The 26179-nt window shown below is 38.6% G+C and overlaps 1 protein-coding gene across 1 annotated transcript in view; it reads right to left on the bottom strand.

Annotated features, from left to right (window-relative positions):
- SYBU (syntabulin) overlaps positions 1–26179 on the bottom strand; it is a 117769-nt gene that overhangs the window by 34125 nt on the left and 57465 nt on the right. Inside the window, exon 12 of the mRNA XM_022584571.3 lies at positions 17602–17799. Coding sequence (XP_022440279.2) covers positions 17602–17799 — 198 coding nt within the window. The remainder of the gene's footprint in view (positions 1–17601; positions 17800–26179) is intronic.

Raw genomic sequence — 26179 nt, 5'->3', positions numbered from 1 at the left:
AGTGTTCGCATGGCGATAAAATGAGGAGGGTAAGTAGGAAATGGTAGTCTCGAAGTATCCCCAAACAATTCAACAGTATGTAACTCATTCCTGTGGCCTGCTTCTATAAGCACCCCAAAGAGACAAAACCAACAAGGCTCAAAAGGAACAAATCCACTAAAACTGAATTCCAATATCTCCTTGGTGTAGAGCATCACAAAAATATCTTCTACGCTCTAGCAGGGCATATCCATCTGTTTACAAATATCTAGTAAGGACCTACTAAGTTTTAGGCACTGTGCTAATTATGGAGGGCACAAAGGCAAATGGCTCCATGTTCAAAGTTTACCCCTGTGCTCCAACATATTTTTAGGGACACATACCTAAGGTGGTAAAAATTATTTTTTAAATGCAAGGAATTGATAAAACACACATTTGAAGACAGTAGTTACCTCTGGGGAAAGGTAGAGAATGGGATCTGGGAGAGCATACAGGCAGCTTCAGTGGTGGTAATTCTTGAAGTGAAAGGTGGGTCACAGTGTTTGCTTTATTGTTATACTGCATAGCTTACGTGTATGTTATATCTGTTCTTTATCTGCGTCATATTATATACATAATATTTTAAAAGAAATAATGCAGCATAAATAAATTTTAAATAGAAAATAAAATGGGGGTGTGGAAGAAGGAAGGAAGGAAGGGAGGAAGGAAGGGAAGGAAGGACGGAAAAAAGCATGGTCCATGTCCTAAAGAGGCTCACATCCTAGTAGAGGAAAGAGCCATCTAAAAAATAAGTATTAAATACAACATGGTAACCATGACAATAGAATTTTTTTAAAACTCTAAGGAAGTACACAGTACTAAAGTTAACAGCAATGGCATGTAAAATTTAGATCCCCAAGTGTCTTTGCACTTAAAACCGAGTTTTACCCTTTATAAGTGTCAATATAGCATTACTTCCCCTGGGACTCTTTTCAGAACCCCAAAGTCTGGGTTCCACGGCCCTCCTCTGTGTACTCACGGGACCTGGTACTTCCCCCATATCACATCACACATGTACAGAGAGCCCTTGGTTTACTGTTGTATTTCGGTGCCTGGCTCACTGGCTGGCACATCAATAGTTGCTGAAAAAACCAATGAGTTGAAGCAACTGACAAAGGATTAATCTCCAAAATATACAAGCAGCTCATGCAGCTCAATATCAAAAAAACAAACAACCCAATCCAAAAATGGGCAGAAGACCTAAACAGACAATTCTCCAAAGAAGATATACAGATTGCCAACAAACACATGAAAGGATGCTCAACATTACTAATGATTAGAGAAATGCAAATCAGAACTAAAATGAGGTATCACCTCACACCGGTCAGAATGGCCATCATCAAAAAATCTACAAACAATAAATGCTGGAGAGGGTGTGGAGAAAAGGGAACCCTCTTGCACAGTTGGTGGGAATGTGAATTGGTAAAGCCACTATGGAGAACAGTATGGAGGTTCCTTAAAAAACTAAAAACAGAACTGTCATATGACCCAGCAATCCCACTACTGGGCATATACCCTGAGAAAACCATAATTCAAAAAGAATCATGTACCACAATGTTCATTGCAGCTCTATTTACAATAGCCAGGACATGGAAGCAACCTAAGTGTCCATCGACAGATGAATGGATAAAGAAGATGTGGCACAAATATACAATGGAATATTACTCAGCCATAAAAAAAACAAAATTGAGCTATTTGTAGTGAGGTGGATGGACCTAGAGTCTGTCATACAGAGTGAAGTAAGTCAGAAAGAGAAAAGCAAATACCGTATGCTAACACATATATATGGAATCTAAAAAAAAAAAAAAAATTGTTCTGAAGAACCTAGGGGCAGGACAGGAGTAAAGACACAGATGTAGAGAATGGACTTGAGGACCAGGGGAGGGGGAAGGGTAAGCTGGGTCGAAGTGAGAGAGAGCCATGGACATATATACACTACCAAATGTAAAATAGATAGCTAGTGGGAAGCAGCTGCATAGCACAGGGAGATCAGCTCGGTGCTTTGTGACCACCTAGAGGGGTGGGATAGGGAGTGGGAGGGAGAGGTAAGAGGGAGGAGATATTGGGACATATGTATGCGTATAGCTGATTCACTTTGTTATACAGCAGAAACTAACACAACAATGTAAAGCAATTACACTCCAGTAAAGATGTTAAAAAACAAAACAAATGAGTAGCATTACTGGGTTCAGGTCTGTTAAGTGGTGGCTGAGACTGAAGAGAAAAGGAAGGGTGGAAACGCTAAGTTGGAGAATCCTATCCAAGGCTCAAGAATGCCCCAGCTTTGCACAGATAAAACCCCTTCATTGTCCCTGATAAGCTGGGCTCGGCAGTGTAGAAGACCACAGCACCGCCCGCAGATCCTGAACCACTGCTCTCTATGCACTAATGTTTCTCAGCTTGGATCCTTTGCTTCTTCCACAAACGCTAAGGGGAAAAACATTGGATGTCAGGCAGTAACCCAGTATCAGGTTCAGGCATAGCCTCCATCTCTCAAGAACAGTCAGGCCTGCCAGTCGCCTGGGCAGAAATGAGATCTTCCTGGCAGAGGCTTGCAGAGCCTGCATATCTCAGCCACAGGGGTGAGCACAAGAGGCCAAAGATGCGGGAAGATCCAGTTTCTCTGAATAATGTGTGCTGCCACACAAGACAAGGGGACATCCTTCCCTCTGAAACTGCCACAAACTCCCTCAGATGCAAAAGGACTAGGCAAATAGAACTGTCAACGAGACCTCAGAATGCTCCTCAGATGTCAACAAAAGGATGTGATCCCCAGCTCATGACAGCAGCACCAAGCACCTAACAAACACTTGACAAATTGTGCACTGTCAGAGCATGTGCCTGTCTGATTAATAACAATGGAAAAGGAAGTGGGTCATTATTTTGGTCACGGACCAGTATCATACAGATAAAAGGTCACCGTGCTAGTGGGGATATTGCTATGGGTTTAATTTTTGCCTTGAAACATTGCAAGAGACGGCTTATTCTAGCTTGATTATCTGAGTGATATTGCAACAGAAATCGTGTTTAGCAGAATATATTTAGCTCTGTGTTTGGACATACAGTGAGTCCCAAGTTCCCAACCTCTAGAGACCTCATTTTAAATTGCATCCTACAAATGTCCTCCCCTTTTTTTCCATTCAAGCAAATTGGTATAGCCCTTGTTCTACTTGCCACATTCTTTCCAGGGCAAACAGATGGAAGGAAGAGAACATGCCAGAAAGAAGAAATGGAAACTGAAAATGACATTACAATGAAAATAAAGCTGCAAAATATTATCTGGGTCAACTCTTCATACGTTTTAAAATCAGCACCAGCAGGCTCTGCACATATGGCATTGGTTTTATATTTTTTTGGTTCAGATGTCACACAGGATTAGTGCAAAAGGAAAAATCCCAGCATGGAACCTATTTTTATACAGATTAATCAATCATTTCGCATCTCTTCCTTTCCCATCATTCCCCAAACTTTCAACTTAATGAAACTGCTCTCATTCAAAATATGTCATTTACTGCACTCTGAACGGAAATCCTTTCAGGAAAGGAAGTGGGCTTAGAATTTGAACCTAGGTTTTTAAATGTCACATTTTTAATTCAAGTTATAAATATTAACTAGACTTATGCTATGGCCCAGCCCCTTTTAGCTTACAGCCATTGTGGAATCCTACATATCCCTCAGTGGCAGCAAAACAAACTGGCAAACATTTTATTATGTAGATATAGATATAGCCATTTAACGAAAACAGAAAGCCACACATTTGAAAAGAGAAACCTACTGCATATTTCACGTTTTGTTCTGTTGTCTACATTTTCAAGTACATTGAATGTCATAATTCCCATCGGAAAACCAAGCACACAGTTAGGTTCTTAGTAAGTATTTGCTAGGAGATTTGATAGGCTGAATGGCATCAAACCAAAGAACCGTTCAGGTTATTCGCTACAGCCTCCCTTAACCACAAGGCATTGTGAAAACGATGACGATGACGCTTACAGCGATCATAGTGCAACAGTAGTGACTATTTAGTGTATGTCATGTGTCACAGATGACGCCACTGAATTGTCAAAGCAGCCTTGTGTCGTAGGTACTATTATTATTCCATTATACAGATTAGGAAACAGAGAGGAAATTCTGATATTTTGAGGTTGAAAAAAATTAGATTTTTTTCAAAATTAGACAGCCTGAAATTTTCAAAATTAGACAGCCTGAAAAAACCATACAATGCTGGTTTTCAGAGATGGGCAGGAGAATTGATCACAGACACATTGAAAAAGGGAAATGGAGCCTTATAATACTCATGAGGTGAAAAACTTTGGAGAAAGTGTCATCGACATTGTTTCCAGGTCTCCAAAACCATGATCACTACAGAGTTCATCATGCACCTTTATTTGTCTGCTGCCCCTTTGATGGGTGGAAATTATATTTATAAAATATTAAGGCAATGACCTAAAGCTCGACCTCAGGGACAAAGTCAGAGCCAGAGGAGCCACCAGTAGGTTCACATCCTCAAAGGGTGGTACCTTTTCACCATTTGGGGCAATTAAAATTGAGCCATGACTAACAGTTAGAAGAGATGACATTACACTGGTTGTCCTTTGCATGAGTGGTCAGTCATGAGTACAGAAAATAAGAGACATTTACAGTCTAGTGTAATACTCTGTGCTCCCTCTTTTATACGATTAAAAATGAATCTCTCTTTATACCAATACAGTACATGTTCTGCTTTTTGTTTAGAGCTGCTAGATGCCAGCTACCTTCTGTGGACAGCCTGAAAATCTAATTTTACACAATTTTAAAGTTATTGAACTAGACTTAGTGTTACCATACACACAGTCTTTTGTTTCCACTAATTAATTTTAACACCACAGGCATTAATCATTTGCCCAGCAAATGAAAATTGCTTTAAGGTGACTCATGTGTTTTACAACATTGCAAACCCAACCCTTATGCTCTTGGAATGTACAGTAAAGAGGAAGTATTAGAGCAAATCAGTTAATAAAAAGAAAATTCTTCCACATCCCAATTCCACAGTCATGAAGAGTTTTAGAATTTCTACTGGATGCTACATGACAAAAGTAAATTAAAACTGGTTAGAGAGATGGTCTCCGAATAATTTCCATGGTGAACTGGCAGATATGAGCACATGAGCGAGATCTCTCTTGACAATAAGCACATCGAGTTTCAGTCTACACAGAGGCCCACTGCAAACTCTGTGCAGTGCCAATTAGCATTAACTGTGGCTGTGCTCATCTATTCCCATAGCACGTCGCTGGGTAAGGCCAAGCTCTGCATTTACAAATGCAGCATGCAATGCTCAGAGTTAGAAGAGCATTCTAAAATGTAATCGTCCATGGTCAATCTTTTTCCCTTTGGCTTTGAATGGCAGACTCACAAATGACAAGGGGTATTTAAAACAATATATGTGTGTATTTTTAAAAGTTTAGATCCAGATTCTGCATTCAGAATATCTGGAAGGCGAGTGGGAAATTTGTTTTTAGACTACACTTTTAGCCTACCACAACTAACTTGACACACACATATACACAAAGAGCATATGCTCTGGGATCCAATATAATTATTTACTTACTGTGACTAATATGACTTACTTAGAAGGTAAGCTCCGTAGACTTTCATGGCAAACACTGCCTCTGCAAACAGCCTCCCACCACAGGCTGGGCTATGTCTTGTGCAGAAATACAGTGTGTGCAGCTCAGCTCATCTCTCCGTGGAGTACAGTCTCAGAGTGGGGTATCCATGGAGACCGAGCCTCCTACTTGTGCAGGGCAAGGAAGTTACTCCGCTGGGCACCATAGCAACAGGAGGCAGAGGGGAGGTTGGCCAATCAGGGAAGAGCACAGGAGCTTCTCCCTGGTGACTGCAGCATTTCAAATGAAACCATCGCCCTCATGAATGAACACAAAGCATTTAAGGAAACATCAAATTGTCAAACAGAAGTAAATGCGTACACAACAGTCAAGGCTAATCCTTTGACAATTATGGAGCAACATTGTGAGTCTTTCTACAATGATTAAATCCCAAAGATCAAGGAAGAAATTACATCCAAACCCCACACAGTCCTACATTTAATGGCAAGCATGTGATGCTTTGAGGAAAATACTTGGTGTACTTCATGAATTCCAGCTATTTAAATATGCAAGGCACTTCACAGTGCTTCCCAGGAGACAGGAACAGGAGACATCCATTGTTCTGATGGGGGAGAATGGAGTCAAGCGCTCCCTAGGACAACTGTTGGCATAGCGCTTCCAAACAGGAGTTTGCTTAGAGTAATAAGCACGTTTATCAAGCTTCCAGCAAAGCCCTCCATTGTATCAGAATAATTCTAACTAAGAAGGCATCCATGATAAAATAGGGCCAATGCAGACAAGATGGTGAGTGAACATTCAAATGCCTTAAAGCTGTGCTATTTGTAAACTCTCTTCATTTCTCATTTAATCATGGTAACGATCATTTATTGAGCACATACTGTAGACTAGGCAAATACTGTAACTAGAAACACAACTTCTTACCAGATGCAGACTCTGATCTTTGCAAAGATACAGGATGTTCATGTTTACTTCTTAGTGCTGTGTAGTATTTACTCCACGCATATACAGGCCTATCTCATTTCATTGCGCTTTGCTTTATTGCACTTTACAGACATTGTGTTTTTTTTACAAACTGAAGGCATATGGTAACCCTGAGTTGTCAGATGATGGTTTGCATTTGATAGCATAAAGTATTTTTAAATTAAGATATGTATATTTTTTAGACATAATGCTATTGCACATTTACTAGACTACAGTACAGTGTAAATATAATTTTTATATACCCCGGGAAACCAAAAAATTCATGTGACTCACTTTATCACAATATTCACCTTATTGCAGTGGTCTGGAACCAACCCACAGTATCTCTAAGGTAGGCCTGTACTCTGTTATATACTTAACATATTTTACGATTCTCACAGCGACCTGAGAAGGATAAGCATTAATTGTTCCTCCATATTATAAAAAAAAAGAGAAAACATTTCCTTATGTTTACAAAAGAAACTCTCCTGCCCACTGACTCCCCCTCCCCTCACTGCTGGGCAGGTGACCTGGTCCACCCTATTCAATGTCTAAATACAAGGTGAGGTACCTTCCTCCTTATATTAAAGTTGTTCCAAAGCCTCTTATTATAGAGCTCTCTCTTATAATTACCTTCTTTGAACAAAAAGTGTCATCTGAAAAAGATACATCAGTCTGAATTGACCTCAGTCGGTGCTAGTTTGGGCCGCCTTCAGAGATCAACTGATGGGATTGTTTAAAATGAAGAAGGCCAAGAAATTCAAAACCAGATTTTGTAATTATTCCTGTCATATGACTCCTCCAACCTTTTAAGGATCAATTTAAATAGCAATAGTCAATGGTTAAGTTGTAGAGACTGAAAAACATATTCTTTGCTAACTAAACTCAGTAACTGAATAGCTTTGGGTAGTGACGGATACTTACATTGCAGCTACAGGAAAACAGAAAAACCAGCTGTCCCGTGCTATCCATGGATGTTGTGACAGCCTGCTCTTTGCCCTCCAATGTCCACCTCATTCTCCCCTTCTTCCATAATAATAGGTGCCCAGGTGACTAAGATGTCCTGGGATATAATTGGAAATGACACGTGTCACTTCTGTGCTCTGACCTTAAAATGACTGGGTGAGTATCCCCCGGTCCCTCTCCCCCTTCCTTCTGCCTGGTATAGGACAGCTGACCTGACACAGCTGCCTACCAGCCTCGGTCAACCAAACACTTATGTACTGTTTTATGAGACAGATCAACTCCTGTCTAATTTTAACCTCTGGATTTGGGGGCCTCTTTTTACATTAACTTAACTCATACCCTCACAGTACTTGTAGGCTTGAAAACAATACCCAATAAAAGCACCAGACATGACTTCGAAACTGCTTTATATTAAACAAATTGGGCAGCAGTGAAGATAATTTGCTCTGGAAAAGATGGCTGAGTTGAAAGGTAGCTTGAACGATAAGCAAGACAATAAATTTTTTATATTAACTATGAATAACAAGATCAATGTTACTAAATTAATAAGAGTATAAATTGGTATGTTTAACTAAAAAAATAAATTTAAAAAACCTATCGGATATTGACTATTTCATCCATCTCTAAAGGTTTACTCCAGTTAGCAAATAAAATAAAACATTTTTAATCTCATTAGGAAAATGCAGGGCCTTATATTCTGTCATATAACTGTTTCCCTACACTTTGCTATTTTCACTGCCTTCTCATTAATGTACCTGCTTCCAGTTTCATCTCTTCATAATCCGAGTTCCACAGAGCAGCCAAAAGGATCTTGAACATATACATTAAATCGTCTCTCTTAAAACCAGCCAGAGGTTCCCATTGCTCTAAAGACACAGACCTCACCTGCGACAACTCTTCTCCCTTCCTAGGTCACTGCTCTGCCCACTGCCCCCCAAACCCTCCCCAAATGTGAAGGAATATGACTAAGTTCTCAGCTCAACTGTCATCTCCCCAGACACTCCCTGCCCCATGCCCATGACTGTCTATAGCATTACCTTGTTTTCCTTGTCACTATCTGAACTTATCTTGTTTGTCTGCTTGTGTGTGTATCAGCCATCTCCCCATGTTAAAGGCAGGCTCCAAAAGAACAGGCATCTTTTCCGTTTCTTCCACTCCTCTATCCCGAATGCCTGGAACAGTGGTGTCAGCACAGCGTAAATGCTTAATAAACACTCGTTGAGTGAATGAATGAAAGCTGGTCAATGTATAGCCAGGATTCAAACTGAGGTTTAGCAGAAACCTTACACGTGGTGAAGTGAGGGTTGCTGTCCTTCAGACTCCTACACAGCGATCACCTTCCTGCAATGCCACACTCTAGTCCATGCATCTTGGAATGTAAGCCCATTGCAGCCAGCTTCCTGAAGCTTACCTCACTTAACCATGGGCTGCATTCACGTAGCTTGCTGCTGTCCCTTGGCTGCGCTCAGATACAGGTCCAGGTGGTAGTAGACCTTAATTCATTGAATTACCCAAATGAACTTACATGACTTTTGCTCAACGCGTAACTTTTGTCAATAACCCTACAGTCCACCCAAATGCCACACAACAGATTATACTGGCGAGGAAGAAAGAGAGGTCAGAGTACTTATCCCTCTGCCTCCTTTCTTGTCAGGTGCTTTGTTCCTCTGCCAAAGTACACGGTTCCCTCACATGTAGCCTGGGAATTCTCTCCCTCTGGGTCCTGGGTATCTCGACCTTCCTCTGGCCTCTTCAGGATGGGGGAAGGGCTCCAAGCCATTACCATCACCATACTTGTTGGATTTCCTTAATCAGGCCCATTCCTGTGTATGCAGTCTCTTCAATAAACTCTTCTCAATCAAGACAAAAAAAAAAGCCCAACCTAAAGAATGTATCTGCATGATTTATAACTCTTAGTTTATAGGTTTGTGTGTAAAAGAAGTTTCCAGGTTTATTTCTCTTATGCTGGTAGTTGATAAATATCTTTAATGGTGGGTGTGTGGTCTGCTGGAGTGTCTGCTACGTATGAGAGACCCATAATGCTTCGTTCTCAACACATTAGAGCACTTAGCATCTGGCAGGCTCTCACACCGGTAGCTAGCACACTGTACATGCAATAAATCCTCGTAGACCTGGGATCTGGATGGCAGGGCCTCTGGGAAGAAGAAGATTATAATTCACTAATTCTTAGGGAAAAACCATTAGCAGACCATTTGGCACCGTTACATTGATTGGGTGCATCATCAAAAGCACAGATGGGAGAAAGGCATGAGAGTAAATATGTAAGTAATCCTGCCATAAAGATAAATACTCAGGTCTCCTCATCATATTTAAGCTTTTTTTCACTGGTCTGGTCTCTGCTGGGGGGAAGGGATAGACTATAAAATAGTTCACCATAAAACATTCTCTGCTGTATCCTGGGGGAACGTTGTTTCTCTCAGAGCGAAAGAAAGTTTCAGAGATCGATTTCTGTATCAGTGCAAAAGCTCTTGTTTAAGTTGACAAAGCCTAATGATCTTTGTTTACGAAAGGATTTTTTTTTTTGCGCAAAGTATTAACGACATGCAGGGCAGCACATAAAACATTGTGACAAGTACAGAAAGGACTAGTTCATGATTAAGTAGAAAATCCTGAAGACCTTAACATTTCTTTGATGTTGACATCCTCAGGGTTTATTTTACTGACCTGCATCCAAACAGCCTCCTGTGTTTAACTTTCTGTATTTCATTGAAGTTACACTGAGGTTCACTGATTCTGTTACCAGCAACAGCTAGCATGATCTGTATATGGACTGTATCAGCTAATCTATAGGGCTCTACAGATATTTTTAAAAAATCCCTGTCTTATATCAATACATCTTTCTCAATTGTCACACTCTCCTATTAATTAGGAATAATTAAAATTATTCCTTTGAAGACAGACCTTAGATGCAGTGCAGTAGTTAAGAGTTAGAAGCAAGACTACCCTGTTGAAAATCCATTTACAAACTGTGTGACCTTGCATGAATTAACCTCTCTATGCCACAGTTTCTCCATCTGTAAAATACGGGAGAATGATATCACTTTCTCACACTGATATTGGGATTAAATGAGTAAAGTCCTTGGAATTTTGCCTGGGACAATCAGGGCTCAATAAATATTAGCTAAAACAATTTTTAATCAAACTTCAGAGTCATGCAAGCCCACAATTACATTTAATATATTCTTCCAGATATCTTCAGTATCTGAAATAGACTTAAGCCTTTATTTGAGGCTGGGCTTTGCTGCTGGAAGAACTTTGATTGAAACTGTAAGCTATTAGAAAAGTACTGCCCCTTGCCAAAGAATGCAGCATGTTTCCATTTAACCAAAATCTCTTTTAGCACTAAAATTTTAATTTTTCCACTCTATGAAAACATTTCTAAAATGTTCAATATTTTCCTGCCCTCATACACATTATTTTCTGCCAACTCCACCATCACACTGACTCAGTCTGTTTCTGGAACATTAATTATTGCATTAAGTGCTACAAAACATTTAAAGCCTGAAACACTTAGAAGGCCACTATGCTTTTCAGTGGTCTTTTGTCTGCTTTTTCATATTTTCCCATCTCTTTCTTCATTGTCAAGCCAACAGCTGTCAATTAATGCTCTTTTCAGTGCCCTCCTATAGCAAACACTCCCCCCCATGTTATGTGAATTGGGAGACATGACCTGCTAGAATTTTGTTTTAAATAAACATATAAGTTCTGTGGATAGTTTTAAGGGTTTTCCTGTAAACAAAGTGCAAGGAATTTCTGATATCTATTTTAAGAGCAACAAATGACCATTCTTAACATTTACTAAGGAGTTACTTTGTGCTAGGTCCAATGCTGGGCATTTTACATTCTTTAATCTGTTTAGTTGTCACAATAACCCATTTTACAGATGCTGAATACCAAGTTTCCGGAAGATAATAAGTAGCTGAAGAGTGCCCAGTTATAAAGAGGTGGTATGGAACTGTGAACCTAGTATACTGGGCTCCTGACTCTGGTGGTTAGAAGGTGTCCCCCCAGCCCTGCCCTCCCCCCACTTTTTTTCTGAAGAAACAAACTGGGTAAGCTGTGAGTCTCCTCTTTGTAGCTCAAATTATTATAAGAATGTATGTCCCACCCGCACCCCATCCTGTAAATTGTCTCTTTTATTTCACAGAACTAACTTTGAAGTGAAAGGGACAATGCTTGTGATAAGCACGGGAACAGCTGCAGGCTATCGGCTGTGTGTGAAAGAGCCTCAATCTACTAAGGGAACCAGTGTTGATTAATCATTAACCCAGTTGGTGCCTTCAGAGTTTTCCAGCAAATGCCTCTGAATGTGGGAAAGCGTCTTCTTAAAGAAACCCATCCTCTGTTGTTGTTGTGAGGTTATTACAGTTCATCTGGCCAGGTCTCTGATTTCAAAAGCCTGGGCGGTGTCTGATGACAAGGGAATACTAACTTAGTCTGAATGCTGATGGCAGAGGTGACATCTTTCAAATGCAGATTTCAACATTTCAGTTTCTAAATGTGGGTTTCTTTTCAATTATAGTGACCCTAACCATTTGCTCCTGACCTATCTCCTTAACCGGGAGGTGTTTTTTTCTCCCTTTCACATTTTCTAAATATTTGTTTAAATTGTGTAATTCTTTCCCCAGCTCTCCCACAAGCCTTGTGTAGGAAGGATTTAGTACTTGCATTTGTAGAACAATAACACTGGGTCTTTTTCTCCTTTGGGTTAAGATGCTCCCCAAGTAGAAAATCAAGCATTAAAGGAGGCCCAGGAATGTCATTTAATGTCCTAGCACAGAAATCCAATTAGGCCTTTCCTTTCTAGGTGAGAAAAATCTCATCAGGAAAACTGACTGTGAACTACATATAGGAAAAGCACCTGGGAGAAGGAATGGTAGCACCGCAGATCCCTAAAAAAGTATTGGGATTTTATATACACACTACTATATATATAAAATAGATAACTAATAAGGACCTACTGTATAACACAGGGAACTCTACTCAATAATCTGTAATGACCTATATGGGAAAAGAATCTAAAAAAGAGTGCATATATGTGTGTGTATAACTGATTCACTTTGCTGTACAGCGGAAGCTAACACAACATTGTAAATCAACTAGACTCCAATAAAAATTAATTATTTAAAAAAAAAGTTCCCAATCAGAATGCCTTCATTCCCTTCCTTTTAATCTGTACTGCAGCCCAGATTTATTGTAGTTTTCTGCCTTAAATGATAAGGTCCCTAAGAGCAGGGATGATGTTGAGGTCATCTTTGCTTATCTTTCCCATGTTCCCCCCACACCACACATGATTCCTTGTACACTCTATTCTCAGAGAAGTATTTACTGAACACCTACCTGATGACAGACATTGTATTACACTCTGGAGATTCAGTCTTAAATGTGTGCTGAGTTGACATGAAAAAGGCAAAGCCATTATTCAACTGAACTGCAGGGGTGTTTTCTTCCGCTCTTTGGTGGTAATTTTTAATTAAATCTGCATAGGCATTAAGTGATAGAAGCCAAAATGACAGAAGGCTCACTGCCTCCAAGAAGTTCCAACACGAGTCCTGCTTGGAGGAAAGCCGGGCTTTCATGCTGGGCGCGTGCCACAGTACCCTGCTGGAGAGGTGCTGGCGTGCTCAGCTCACCTTTCAGAGCCCTTCCTGGCATCCTGTGACACAGTTCTCTTCTCCTTCTGCATTAGATACTCAGTAAATATTATTAGCTCTTTATCTGAATGACCAAAGGGGCATTTCTATAACTCCCTTCTGAGATGAACAGCAGTTTCCAGAATCTAGAACAACGGACCTAAAATAAAACGAGCCCAGGTTAATGTTAAAGGGCCCTTGAGCATCTGTATAAGAGACACTAATTGCTTGCTATTTTAATAAACTGGTATTGGTCCTAATGAGTCGATTTATTTAAAAAAAGTAGAGCGCACATCAAGAGCGGAAGATGAGTTTAGGCTGAGGGGAGATGGTCACCTGGGGACAGAGGAGGTGGAACATTTTAACCGGAGAGCAGTATCTTCTTGTGGTTTAACAGATTATGTCTCTGCATTTTATAATTTTTGGAGTCACCCAGGGGCCTCGGTTCCAGGATTTCCTCTCTTCCTATTTATGAGAATGACAGATTTATTCTGCTGAAAGTTCAGAGAATTATAGGTCACGGTGCAGATTGTTCTAAATACAAAGAGCTTACTGTCCAGAATTGGGGCCCAGTCAAAAACTCGAGCAATGGTTTTTAGTGATGACATTAGGAATTTCAGGCAACTAAGAAATAACCTTTAGGGACCCCTGTGACCTTGATAAAATGCAAATAAATCAAAAAATCACGAGTTCAGCACTGCTTAGGTGATACGTTTGCCTCTGAGCAATTAAATCAGAAGCAGTTGACAAAGGCCCTGTTTCAGGCTCTGCCTCTGGGCAAGGGTCATTAAACTAGGAGTCATAAATCCTAATAAAGGAGACCCATGAAACCTCAGAAATAGTATGTGATATTTTGTGTGTGTTTTTCTGGAGTATGGGTCTGTGGCCTTCACTATTCTCAAATGATCCATTATCAAAACAGCATGAAGAACAACTCTTGTTTTCTTTCCTCCCTTCTTCCCTCCCTCCCCCCTCCTTTTTATTCTTTTTGTCTGCATGTTCTTCATGAAAGCATAAGGCTTAAACATTCTCAGCAAGACAAGTAGTTGATCTTTAGCAAGTGAGTATCTTCTGTAGGAACCAGATTTGCTGAGGGTGGATTCTGTATATACACATAGGGTTTTAAATCTTTCGTTAAGATATGATTATTCTTATTATGACTGTTGAAACAAGGAAGGGCAAGGATAATCTTAACTGCCATTTAAACTTAGGTTGTTCTTGCTGCACCACACTTTTCTCTTTTTTCACTGTTTCTTTGTATTGTCACCACCGTAAAATGTTTTTGGAATGGGGCCAGGGGGTGGAGGGGTGGTGAATAACAAAAATGAAATAATTTCAGGTTGCATTCAAGTCCTACAATACCTTCACAATAAAAATCTACTTTTTCTTCACAATCCATGAAGCGGACATTCTTTCCTGCAGCATTTCATATTCTCAATCCCATAGCCTACCTTTGCTGTTGAGGTCAACCAATGTTGATTGTGCCCTCGATACACACCGGCCCCTGTGTGCTAGGAATACAAAAAGAGGATGACAGGGCTTCTGCTCTTAAACTCACATCCTGTATGCTACAGAAGCAGACTCCATTGGTGACTGCTCCCAGGTTAAAAGAAAATTGAGAACATTTCTCAAAGGAAGATATACAAATAGCCAATAAGCACATGAAAAGATGCTCATCATCGGGCTTCCCTGGTGGCGCAGTGGTTGAGAGTCCGCCTGCCGATGCAGGGGACAAGGGTTCGTGCCCCGGTCCGGGAGGATCCCACATGCCGCGGAGCGGCTGGGCCCGTGGGCCATGGCTGCTGAGCCTGTGCGTCCGGAGCCTGTGCTCCGCAACAGGAGAGGCCACAACAGTGAGAGGCCTGTGTACCACAAAAAAAAAAAAAAAAAAAAAAAATGCTCATCATCTTTAGCCACCAGGGAAACGTAAATCAAAAGCACAATGAAATACCACTTCACACTCACTACAGTGGGTATAATCAAAAAGATAGACAATAACAACTGTTGGTAAAGATGTGGAGAAACTGAAACCCTTATACATTGCTGGTAGTTTGTAAAGTGGTGCAGCCATTTGGGAATACAGTTTGGCAATTCCTCAAAGGGTTAAACATAGAGTTGTCATATGATTCAGCAATTTCATTCCTAGGTATATACCCAAGAGAACTGAAAGCATGCACGAAAACCTGTATATGGATGTCCATGGCACCATTATTCATGATAGCCCCAAAGTGGAAACAATCTAAATGTCCATCAACTGTGAATGGATAAGCAAAATGTGGTCTGTCACCACACTAAGGCAAGATGTTAATAATAGGGGAAACTGGAAGTAGTGGTAGTGAGGGGGGATATAAGAACTCTGTTGCTGTCTGCTCAATTTTTCTGTAAACCCAAAATTGCTCAAAAAAAAAGTCTATTTTAAAATGTGGTATATCCATACAATAGAATATTATTGAGCCATAAAAAGAATGAAGTACTAATACATGAACCTTGAAAACATTATGCTAAGTGAAAGAAGCCTAACACAAAAGGCCACATATTGTACGATTCCTTTATATGAGATGTCCAGAACAGGCAAATCAGACAGAGGGTAGGTTGGTGGTTGCCAAGGACTGGAAGAAAGGAAAAGCAGACAGTGACTGCTAATGGGTATGAGGCTTCTTTTGGGGGAGATTAAAATGTCCTGAAATTGGACAGTAGTGATGTTTGTATGATCTTTTTTCTTTTTTTTTTTTTTTTTGCGGTATGCGGGCCTCTCACTGTTGTGGCCTCTCCCGTTGTGGAGCACAGGCTCTGGACGCGCAGGCTCAGCGGCCATGGCCCACGGGCCCAGCCGCTCCGCAGCATGTGGGATCTTCCTGGACCGGGGCACGAACCCGTGTCCCCTGCATCGGCAGGCGGACTCTCAACCACTGCGCCACCAGGGAAGCCCTGTATGATCTTTTGAATATGCTAAATACCACTGAAATGTACACTTTAAGAGGGTGAATTTTATGGTATATCAATTATTTCTTAATTAAAAAAAGGAGAACTGAGCTGGGGGAGGGAGGAAGACAGTTCTGGTTCTTGAGTACACAAGGTAATGGTTTATTTCTCGGCTATAATTACAGGACACTCTTCAATTCATTGTCTCTGTCTTAAATATTGGGGGTACCCAACACCTTTTTTACAATGTCCATCTTTCTCTTTTATGTGCTGTCTTCTCCATTGTGTACCATTCTCTTTCTTTTTTATATTTTTCCGAAGCAAAGGACTGTTAACAAATTCATCATGACTAACATTTACCAGGAACTATTAGGAAACAGGGGATTTCTTCTTCATACAGTTTAAGTTTTGCTATCAGACTAAACAACATTCTCTTTGGTTGACCAAAAGCAAGACGAAGAATAACCCATTAAGATATGCTATGCATGTCAATTATTCAGGAAGAACAAAAGCAGAGAGAGATGGAAGAGGACACAGGACCTTCCAATGGAAGCGTACACAGGACCAACCTTTGGCTCCATTGAAATAAAGCCATCTATAGCTCCTTGCACAATAATGATATCACCAAACAAAAATTAGAAGACAAATGTAAGGAATGGGGCTCATGCAAGCCATTAATCTGTCTTTTCAGGCTCATTAATATGTATAGTACAACTGGTGATACTGTAGAAAATAATGCAATATAGGGGTTGTCTCTCAATGCCAATACTCAGGTCCTTTTATTTTCAAGTTATAACTTTAATTTCACTAAAACTATATTTGTTCATATACTGTACATATTTCTGAGATGGAAAATATTTATTTATATATTGCAAGTTCTGAGAACTGACCTTTTCTGATGTTCATGGCATCTCATTCACTGTAATAAAAATCTCCATTTCACCTCATAGCTTTTACTATTTTGTAATTATTGAACATTCTATGTATATATATATTGAATATATAGCATCATATTCATATTTAAATCTTTAAAAGCAAATAAAATAACTAGGTCAGCAAGTATGCCCAGCCCTACAGATGTGCATCAAGATAACCTGTTCTTTTCACAATTTGTGCACACTTTAAATGGTACCAAGTAATTTCTTAGTATAATTTATGCTAGACTTAATTATATAGTTTAAGTGTCTGTTAGACCATTCAGTTAACATTTCTTCAAATTTCCTCCCTTTTTTACATGTCTTTATAACGGACACATATGTCACTATGCATTCTCAATTATTAACAACTAGTACAGAAAATATTCCACTCTATGCTCTACCTCTTTTACTTAAAAAAAAAAAAAAAAAGATGTTTCTGGGTGCTAGGTACAGCATTAGTGTTCCCTACCTTGATATCCAGGTGTTTCATTTCAAATTTCATTTGAAATCCCTCTAGTCATATTGCTCCAATAAGAACATGAAGAGTTTACGTACACTCACCTGGCTTTACAAGGCCTGACTTTGGTTCCTTCTTATGTCGAGCTGACTGGATGCTTCCCTCACCAACCATTCCAACTGTGCATTTCTTTCTGATAAAGTCTTCATCACTTCCAGGGCAAAAGCCAACAGGGCTGCTGCCAGCATCCGAGGGCGTTTTCACGGGAGATACTGACTGACTACTAGGACAGCCTGTGTCATCTGGAAGACAAGAATCAATGAGTGTTTAATGAAGAGGGAGGAAATCAATGATGGCAAAGGGAGGGCAGGCAGTGAGCCATGCCCACACGCGCTCACACACGTACTCTGCTCAAAAGGCCCAGGTTGACTCCTGTGGGTGACTTGCCTTTTATTTTCCATATTCTGGCCAATCGTGTTAACAAAGGAAATATCAGCTATTATAAAACATATTTTAAGGCAAAACCTTACAAGATTTTGCATCACAAATATTTCTGTAACATTCTTGTTGTCAAAACCTAAATTAGTTTGTTTTCACCCTTGAGGTAGTATACTTTTGGGTCATAATCATCCATAAATTTTTGATGGGATAGGTAAATAAAACGTTTGCCAGAGCAATTCAGGATTATTAATATGAAGTCTTCGGGGCTGTCGGTGTTAGGAAAAAGTTACTTGAATATTATTGACCACACCCAGTTTTTGATTACTGGGCCCATCAAGTGGTTAACAGAGTTTGATAGAGGCGAGAGCTGGCTTTAGGAGTTCAAGGAAGCAGAAGGCAGTGATCCTGTTTTATTATAAAACACACTCAACCCAAAATACATCAGTCAGATATATTGCTGCTTGGGGTAAATGGGTAAAATAAAAATGATATTCAAATTAAAAATATTCCCTTAACTTTCAAGTTATATATTACTACCATGGTCATTACTATAAGTTAATATGCATGATATGAAGTGACCTGTGTAGATGCTTATTAAGCAAACAGGAAAGTCACATTGCTGACTCCTATAAATGCTTTCCATATCTATTAAATATTTATAATGGTTGGTTAATTCATTTATATTGTGGTGAGAACTGTATGGGAATTTAAAGCCAATCAACATTACTTAACAGTATGTCTACTCAAACTAATCAATAAATGGTAAATCTTCACTGCTAAATAATTCTTTATTACATGGAAATATTTTGATGTCAGAGTTATTTTAGTAACTAAGTGGGCAAAAAAATGAATAAGGACATTTAGTACTAATAACTTTTAGGACTCTTACACTTTTATAAATATTAAAGGAACTAAAATAATTTGCCATCTATCAAAGGCTATCTTAAAACTTCATAGCTTGAATGAAGACAGAAACAGAAGTAGTTCTGAATAAAATATACTGGTTGCCTGAATTAAGATGACTAGAATCCATCTAAAAAGTAATTGCCTTTGCTTCATTTTTGGCCTTTATTTCAATTTTTATTATGAAATATCTAAGTTCTTAGAACAAAGTGAACTTGGCACTAGTAAAATGATGTATTTCTCTTGTATCTTTTTTGACTTTTGGACATATTAGTCTATATAGACCTCAGTGGTCTGTTTCTGGAAGTAAATGGTTTTTAGTGCACGGTTCATACCTTCTGTCTTTGTTGCTCTTTTAAATGTGCTATGTTCTTCCTGAACTGAAAAGACTTTGTCCCTGAATCACGGTGATGAGACTCCTCTTGGTCACTACTGCTCAGCTATTTTGCTATTGTCCCTGGCTTTCTCCTACATTTGCATGTCCCATGCTTCAATCCAAAGAAATCTGAGTGCAAAGTTGCTCATTACTTAGATTCCAGCACTTTTAAAAGGTTCAACAGGTCTGCACATGGCCTTGGGAGAACCTGGCTCCTGATTCCTATCCCAAAGCAGAGAAGCTCAAATGATTGAGGTCTAATCATCCAAAATTACCTATTGTCTTTAAAAGTATTTCCCTATGAGTCAGTTCCATAAATTACTTCTTTTAAAAGAGAGATGGCCCAAATTAACAAAGATCCATGCTTCAGATTCTCTACCCTAAAAGGTAATTTTTCTTGAGAACTCTCAGACTCAAAGGGGCAAAATTAAACAATTTCCAGTATTGAGAAACACCGTCGAAATTGTAATTTAAGTAAACAGAAAATGAATGTGTTTTGTTTGGCTCTACTATCATTTTGCCAGAGTTAATAAGAAGGAATGTGGATATGTCATGTTTTCAGTACTAGTCATTTCAAGGATTAAGTACTAGGGTCTGATTAAAAATTGGGGACTGAAGTGATTCAGAATGGTGGCAGTTTAGGGAACGCAGTAGCAATTTTTCACCTGGCATGTATGCCTCACCTGTCATCAATATTTACAGCCAATAACTCCGGGGGCAAGGACTGAGGAGATGAATACCTAAATAAATCTTTAACTTCAGGTACCTCGTACAGCAATTGGAATCATTACCTAGTAAACAAGCGTTCATTTATCACCTCTTAACTGTCTGGTACTGCACTTCACATTGTGGGGGAAACGAGAGGGATATGAGACATCGTCTTTCATTAAACAAATATGTATCAAGTCCTGGCACTGAACCAGCCACAGGCACTGTACCCAGCCCCCATACTGATGGAGCTTATAAGTAAGTAACAGGGGTTGGTAAGCATCACTTCCAGCACATAGTTCCTGTAAGCTGCTAAGTCTGTTAAGGCAAATCCATACCTAAGAAAAACTGAGTTATCAGAGAAGCTTGGGGCATTTGCCTGTTTTGTCTAATGGGACCAACACTAACAAAGGAATCTGGTTTTGGAAAGGGCAGGGCCATTAATTTTCCTACTACAGAGACCACACTTTAAGTTATGCAAAGTAAGCCCCGAGCAAAAGCGACAGAGCTTCAGTACCAGAGAGTCATCTGGTCACCTGTGGCACCTGAGGTATTTTCCTCTGTGCAGCACTGAAGAAGTGGTTATTTTTTCAAAAAGTCTTGTTTAGGGCCCCTTCCCTCCTCCCCCTTCCCCTTCCCTCCTCTTCCTCCTTTTTAACTTCATGATCAGAGCTGGAAGCAGACCACCAGTCCAGATGAAGATAATATTCCTTTCCAAAATGCACTGCAAAATATTCTTAGTTCACATTTACTCCAAGATTCTAAGAATAGGGAGCCAAGTTGATGTACTTTGCTTGTTCATGTCTACTCTTATTATGTGCCAAACTACATGTGGATCCAGCACATATTAAAGAGATTTATTTATTAAGCCTGCTTCAGTGACGCACTCTGTGTGTGCCCTCTGTTCTTTGCTGTTACCTTGACTGTTGAATTTGCCTTATAGAATTATAGCTTTTATTAGTTATGTTAGCATAAAGAAATTATCAGTGAGAAAAACTTCTAACATGACACCATGAAGAAACTGTTTCTGGGCAGGAAACGGCAGAAATCCTGAATGATTTACCCAGAAAAGTGTGGGTTGTTTCAGATTTCCAGAATGGAGAAAAGTAAGAACATTTCAGCCTGGTTTTAGCATAAGGGAAGCTTTCCTCCAGGGCTTTAGGAAGAGAGTGTAGGAGACTCAATTCTACTGGAGAGAAATGGGTTTTTCTTTTAAAACACACTTAAACACGCACCCACACCAGCTCTAACATAGTTGAGTTTTTACATCTCTTTCTCACTATTCATGGTTAAGTATAACTTCATTAAAAAAAAATATACACGCAATAGGACCATTTTCCATGTTTTACACAGTGTGATCCATTTGGGATGGGTCCATACGAGATGATTTCCTTCCAGGATCAACAATTTAAAATCCCATTTACTTGGGTCCGGATGGCCCCTGGTGGATCTCAGGTAAAAGTGACCCACGTCAAGGCTACGTCTAAATGATCACCATCTGCACTGAAGGAGACTAATTTACATGCCCTGTTTTATTTATTTATACTGAGGAATAAGTTCTTCCGCTGATTTGTTCTTGTTTATTTGCTTTGAATACGCCAACCCACAGGATTAAGGATAACTGAAGAATATTTACAGATCCAGGAACCTCCAGAAGTTGTGGCCCACCTCAAGTGCTGTAAGAAATATAATACTGACTAGTTTCCAAATTGGTTTTAAGGGAAAAAAATTTTAATGTCTATAAAGACAGATGATAGAAGCAGACATCTAATATAATTTTGTAGTCTGGAGGTTGTTAAAAAATGATTTTTAATCTACTTTCCTCTCCCTTTACATTACAAGCTTTTTGAGAATACAGGATATAGTTAATAATTGTAAAATGACTCTACTTACAATTCTGAAAAAAGTGTGTATAAGTATCTTTTAAGATAATTTGTATCTTATTCTAAATGGACTAAAGAAACTTGCTAAATTAAAGAAAATCTGTTGGGTTGTTAAAATTTTAACAGATTTTTAAATTATAAAAGTAATAATCTTTAATGCAGAAGATGTACAGTACAGAAAAGTACAAAGAAGTAAAAAAAAAAAAAGGGGGGGGGATAATATTTTCCTATAATTGTACTGCCCAGAAAAAATATTTAACTATTTGGCATACTTCTTACTGATTTTTTATACATAGGATTTACTTGCTTGCTTGCTTTTTGTTTTGTTAAAGTTTCAACATACATTATAGTTTCATCACTCTGTTATCGAAAATTTCTCCCTGGAATTTGTCAGGCTAGAAAGAAAGAAGCTATTAAGACTAACAGTAGCCAACACAAAGGGGCCCCACTGGCCAAAGATGGAATAATCTGAGCATCAAAAAGAATAATAAATGCAAATGACTGATAATCATTGGATATACTTTAAAGGTCTATGAGTTCATAGTAATACAAAATAAAACTAAAAAAAGAAAGGCCCTTTCAACTCCCCCAAAATCCCAACCCACTGGAAATCTTTGGAAGTGACCCAGGGGCCAATTCTTTATATTGAAATTTGGCAATTAAAAGGAAAGAAAGAATTAACATGTATCCTGATTGTAGAAAATGTTACTGGACAAACTGTATTTCAGGATAACTTAAATCACTCATTGATATTGGAAAGTTCTCCCTTACAGAAGCACTCTGGTTAATGAAAGTAGATGGAATAGCAGAAAATTACTACAGTTGACCCTTGAACAACCTGCGGGTTAGGGGTGCTAACCTCCATGCAGTCGAAAACCCACATGTAACTTAGCAGTGGCCCACCACATATGTGGTTCTATACCCAAGGATTCAACAAACAGTGGATCATGTAGGACTGTAGTATATCTCCATTTTAAAAAATCTGAGTATAAATGGGCCCACACACTTCAAACGCATGTTGTTCAAGGGTCAACTGTATTTTGCAATCATTTATAATGAAATACTTGATTTAGGCAACAAACATAATGGATGAAACCATCAGACAAAAGGCTGGTGGACAGTCTGCAGTAGAGGGATAAAGCCTTACCCATTTGTACCAATTGAGTATTCTTAGCATAGCTGACAGTGGGGTAACAGACATTATATACCTTCTGATGGGATGTGAGATGAAGCACACAGCATTCTCCACATTCTTGCCACAAAAAAACTGTCCCTGAATCTAATCAGGCTTTAAAACTAATGTCCACCTTATAAAATAGATGGAGAACAGTAATGGGTTAAATCAGGGGTTGGCAAACTGCAGCCTGCAGGCCAAATCCTCTCAGCTGCCTGCTTTTGTAAATCAAATGTTATTGGAACACAGCCCAATACTTTACATAGTGTCAACTGTGGCTTTCAAGCACAAAGGTGAATAATTACAACAGAGATCATCTGGCCAGCAAAGCTGAAAATATTTCCTAGCTGGTCCTTTTCAGAAAAAGTTTGCTGGCCTCTGGATTAAATGATACCATGAGGAAGAAAACAGGCACTTTTGAGACAAGTAGGGCTAGTAGTTTCAGTGTTCTCTAGCGTACCAAGGAATTATGCTAAATTCCTTGTTAAATCATGTTAGTAATGAAAGTGGCACTGTGATTATGTAAGAAAATGTCCATTTTTTTAAAGAAAGCATGCTGAGGTATCTAGATAGACATGAAATAACATGATGTCTGGATATATGCTTTAAAATGCTTCAGCAAAGTAAAAGAGAGAAGAGAAAAAGGGATAGATGTCGCAAATATGACAGCATCTTGCTATTAATCTGGATAAAGTGCACAAGCAGCTTATTGGTGTTCATTGTGGTATTATCTCTTCTTTGGGTATGTTTTTAAAAGTGTCAAAATGTTTTACTTAATTTCTCAAAAACATTATTTTAAATAAGTAACTATTTAAAATAGGAACACAGTGTTTCTAAAAATCAATTCCTTCTTGTAGGGTATTTTAGGATGTTTCCAATTTTCTATCATTGAAATTGCTTTAACACCACATTTTACAGATAAATCTCTTGTCAAAATTTTTATTATCTCATAGAACATATCTCTAAAAATGGATTACTAAGACTTCCGAGAAATTTGAGGCAATTTATATTCCTATTATATTGTATGAGAGTATCCCACTTATTAAATTCCTGCCAATAATGAATACCAGTTTGTTTGCATTTTTGCCAAGTTAATGATGCAAAGTGTATTTCTGATGTCTTAGCTTGCATGTATTTAATTATCAGTGAGGCTTAATGTTCTTCATATGTTTGCTGGCCTTTTATTTTTACACTTATCCTATGTATTGTTCATGTCCTCTGACAACTTTTCTATTAAGGTGTTAAGGAATTCTTATTGATCTGTAAGAAATCCTTATACATGAAAGGCATAGCCCTTTGGCACATTTCACCAAGTTTGTTTGCTTTTAGTTTATAATGGTTTTGACAACCAATTTTCTAATTTCTAGTTGTCAAATTTCTCCATATTTTCCTTTGTGATTTTTTCCAATGCTTTAATGCTTAGAATGCCCTTATTAACTCCAAGATCAATTAACTATTACCTACTCTTTCTTCTAGATTTTTATAATTTCAGTTTTTATTATATCAAATCCATCTGGAATTCATTTTAAAATGCAGTGTAAGGTTAGATGTTAACTGTACTATTATTATTATTTTCTTATTTAGGAAATTTATCCTTTCCATATTACTTTGAAATGATTTTCTGATAAAATTTTGAAAGCAATGAATATTTTTTGCAAAGTGAATATATATATACACACACATATATACATCTGTATATATTTTTTTAATCCACATTTTAAAATATTAGGATTGCCCAAAGTGTGTGTGTCATATAATTTCCTGATATTTAACTAAAGTGTCTAACAACCAGTGCCATCCAACACATTTGGTGGCAATTAGGATGACCAAGTTCCTACTTCAACTTCCTTGTAACCTAAAGATGACATATAAAATATTTCTTCAAAGTCCAAGAAACATCTCTAGAACTTCTGGTTCACTTCTGAATTTAGATCTCAGAGCTCATTTGTTTTCCGAAATGCTGAACTAAACAATTCCAAAAGACATACTTAAAAATAACATCAGGCGGAAGAAAACGTGGTTTTGTGCCATAATGTCTTGAAACATTCAGTTATGGTTTGATGCTGTTCAACGTTCAGTTGCATAATGTGGAGGAAGAATCATTTCTATTTTAAGGAAACATTACTTTAAACTATATAGAAATCTAGTTGATTCTCATGAATGACAAAAGTGTTTACAGCCTATTTATTCATCCATTCAACAAATATTTACTGAGTATCTACTACGTGCCAGACACTGTTATAGGTGTTACTAGTCTTACTGATCCAGACGCTGACATTTTTTAAGATAGTCCAATGGAGACGGATAAAATGTCTATAGCTTAAACTCATGGTTAATCTGAACCCTGTGAAACTCTTACTACAAACCATTCAATGCTCTGAAAGGGGTAGGTAGGTAAGAAAAGTAACATTTATTAAGTAGCTATCATGTGGCAAGGATACTAATTTTTATCATATAATTTTAATAATATCTCATTTTTATAGGTGGAAAAACTGAGGCTCAGAGAGATTAACAAATCCAGCCACACAGCTACTAAGGTATGGACCCAAAGATTCAAACTCAGGTTTGTCTGACTGTAAAGTCCTTGTTTTTCTCAGCACCACAAGCTAGCTGTTTTCTAAGTTTTCCTACCTATGTTTGTTCTAAGAGGAAACAGCAGAAATTCTGGGAATGCTCAAATTAAAAACAGACAAAGGAAGCTGTTAGAAAGAAGCCATCCCATCATAAACAGACCACAAAATTTGAGACAAGAAACTCTAGTTGTTTCCAGTTTTTGCTTCAACACAGTAACCATTTAATGCACGTCGTTCAGATAACTTTGCATTCTAGGCTTTCAGTAGCAAAATTTGAACTTCTATTCCTTCACCTAATTTTAGCATCTTTTCGGAGTGAGAATTCACAAGTCTACAAGTCTCCACACTAATTTTGATTCAGTATTATACAATGTGACACTACACAACTGCCAATGTTGAAGTGTAAGAATCTCATTCATCCATCCGTCCATCCATCCTTCCCACAAATGATTACTGATTTCCTATTGTGTGCCAGACAGTCTTCAAGATATTAGAAATGTAATGATGACCAAGACTCCAAGATCCTCGTCCTCAAGGAGTTCACATTCTAGTGGTGGAGACAGTTAATGAAGAAGTAACAAAACACACAGAGAAGAAATTTTGATTGTGATGTACTGTTAATGA

This window comes from Delphinapterus leucas, chromosome 17 (assembly GCF_059928025.1).
Source record: "Delphinapterus leucas isolate spDelLeu-1000000601 "Yukka" chromosome 17, BTC_Dleu_Yukka2, whole genome shotgun sequence".
NCBI classification, from domain to species: domain Eukaryota; kingdom Metazoa; phylum Chordata; class Mammalia; order Artiodactyla; family Monodontidae; genus Delphinapterus; species Delphinapterus leucas.
Note: the sequence above shows the minus strand (reverse complement) of the source record. Positions and strands in the feature narration are given on the sequence as shown.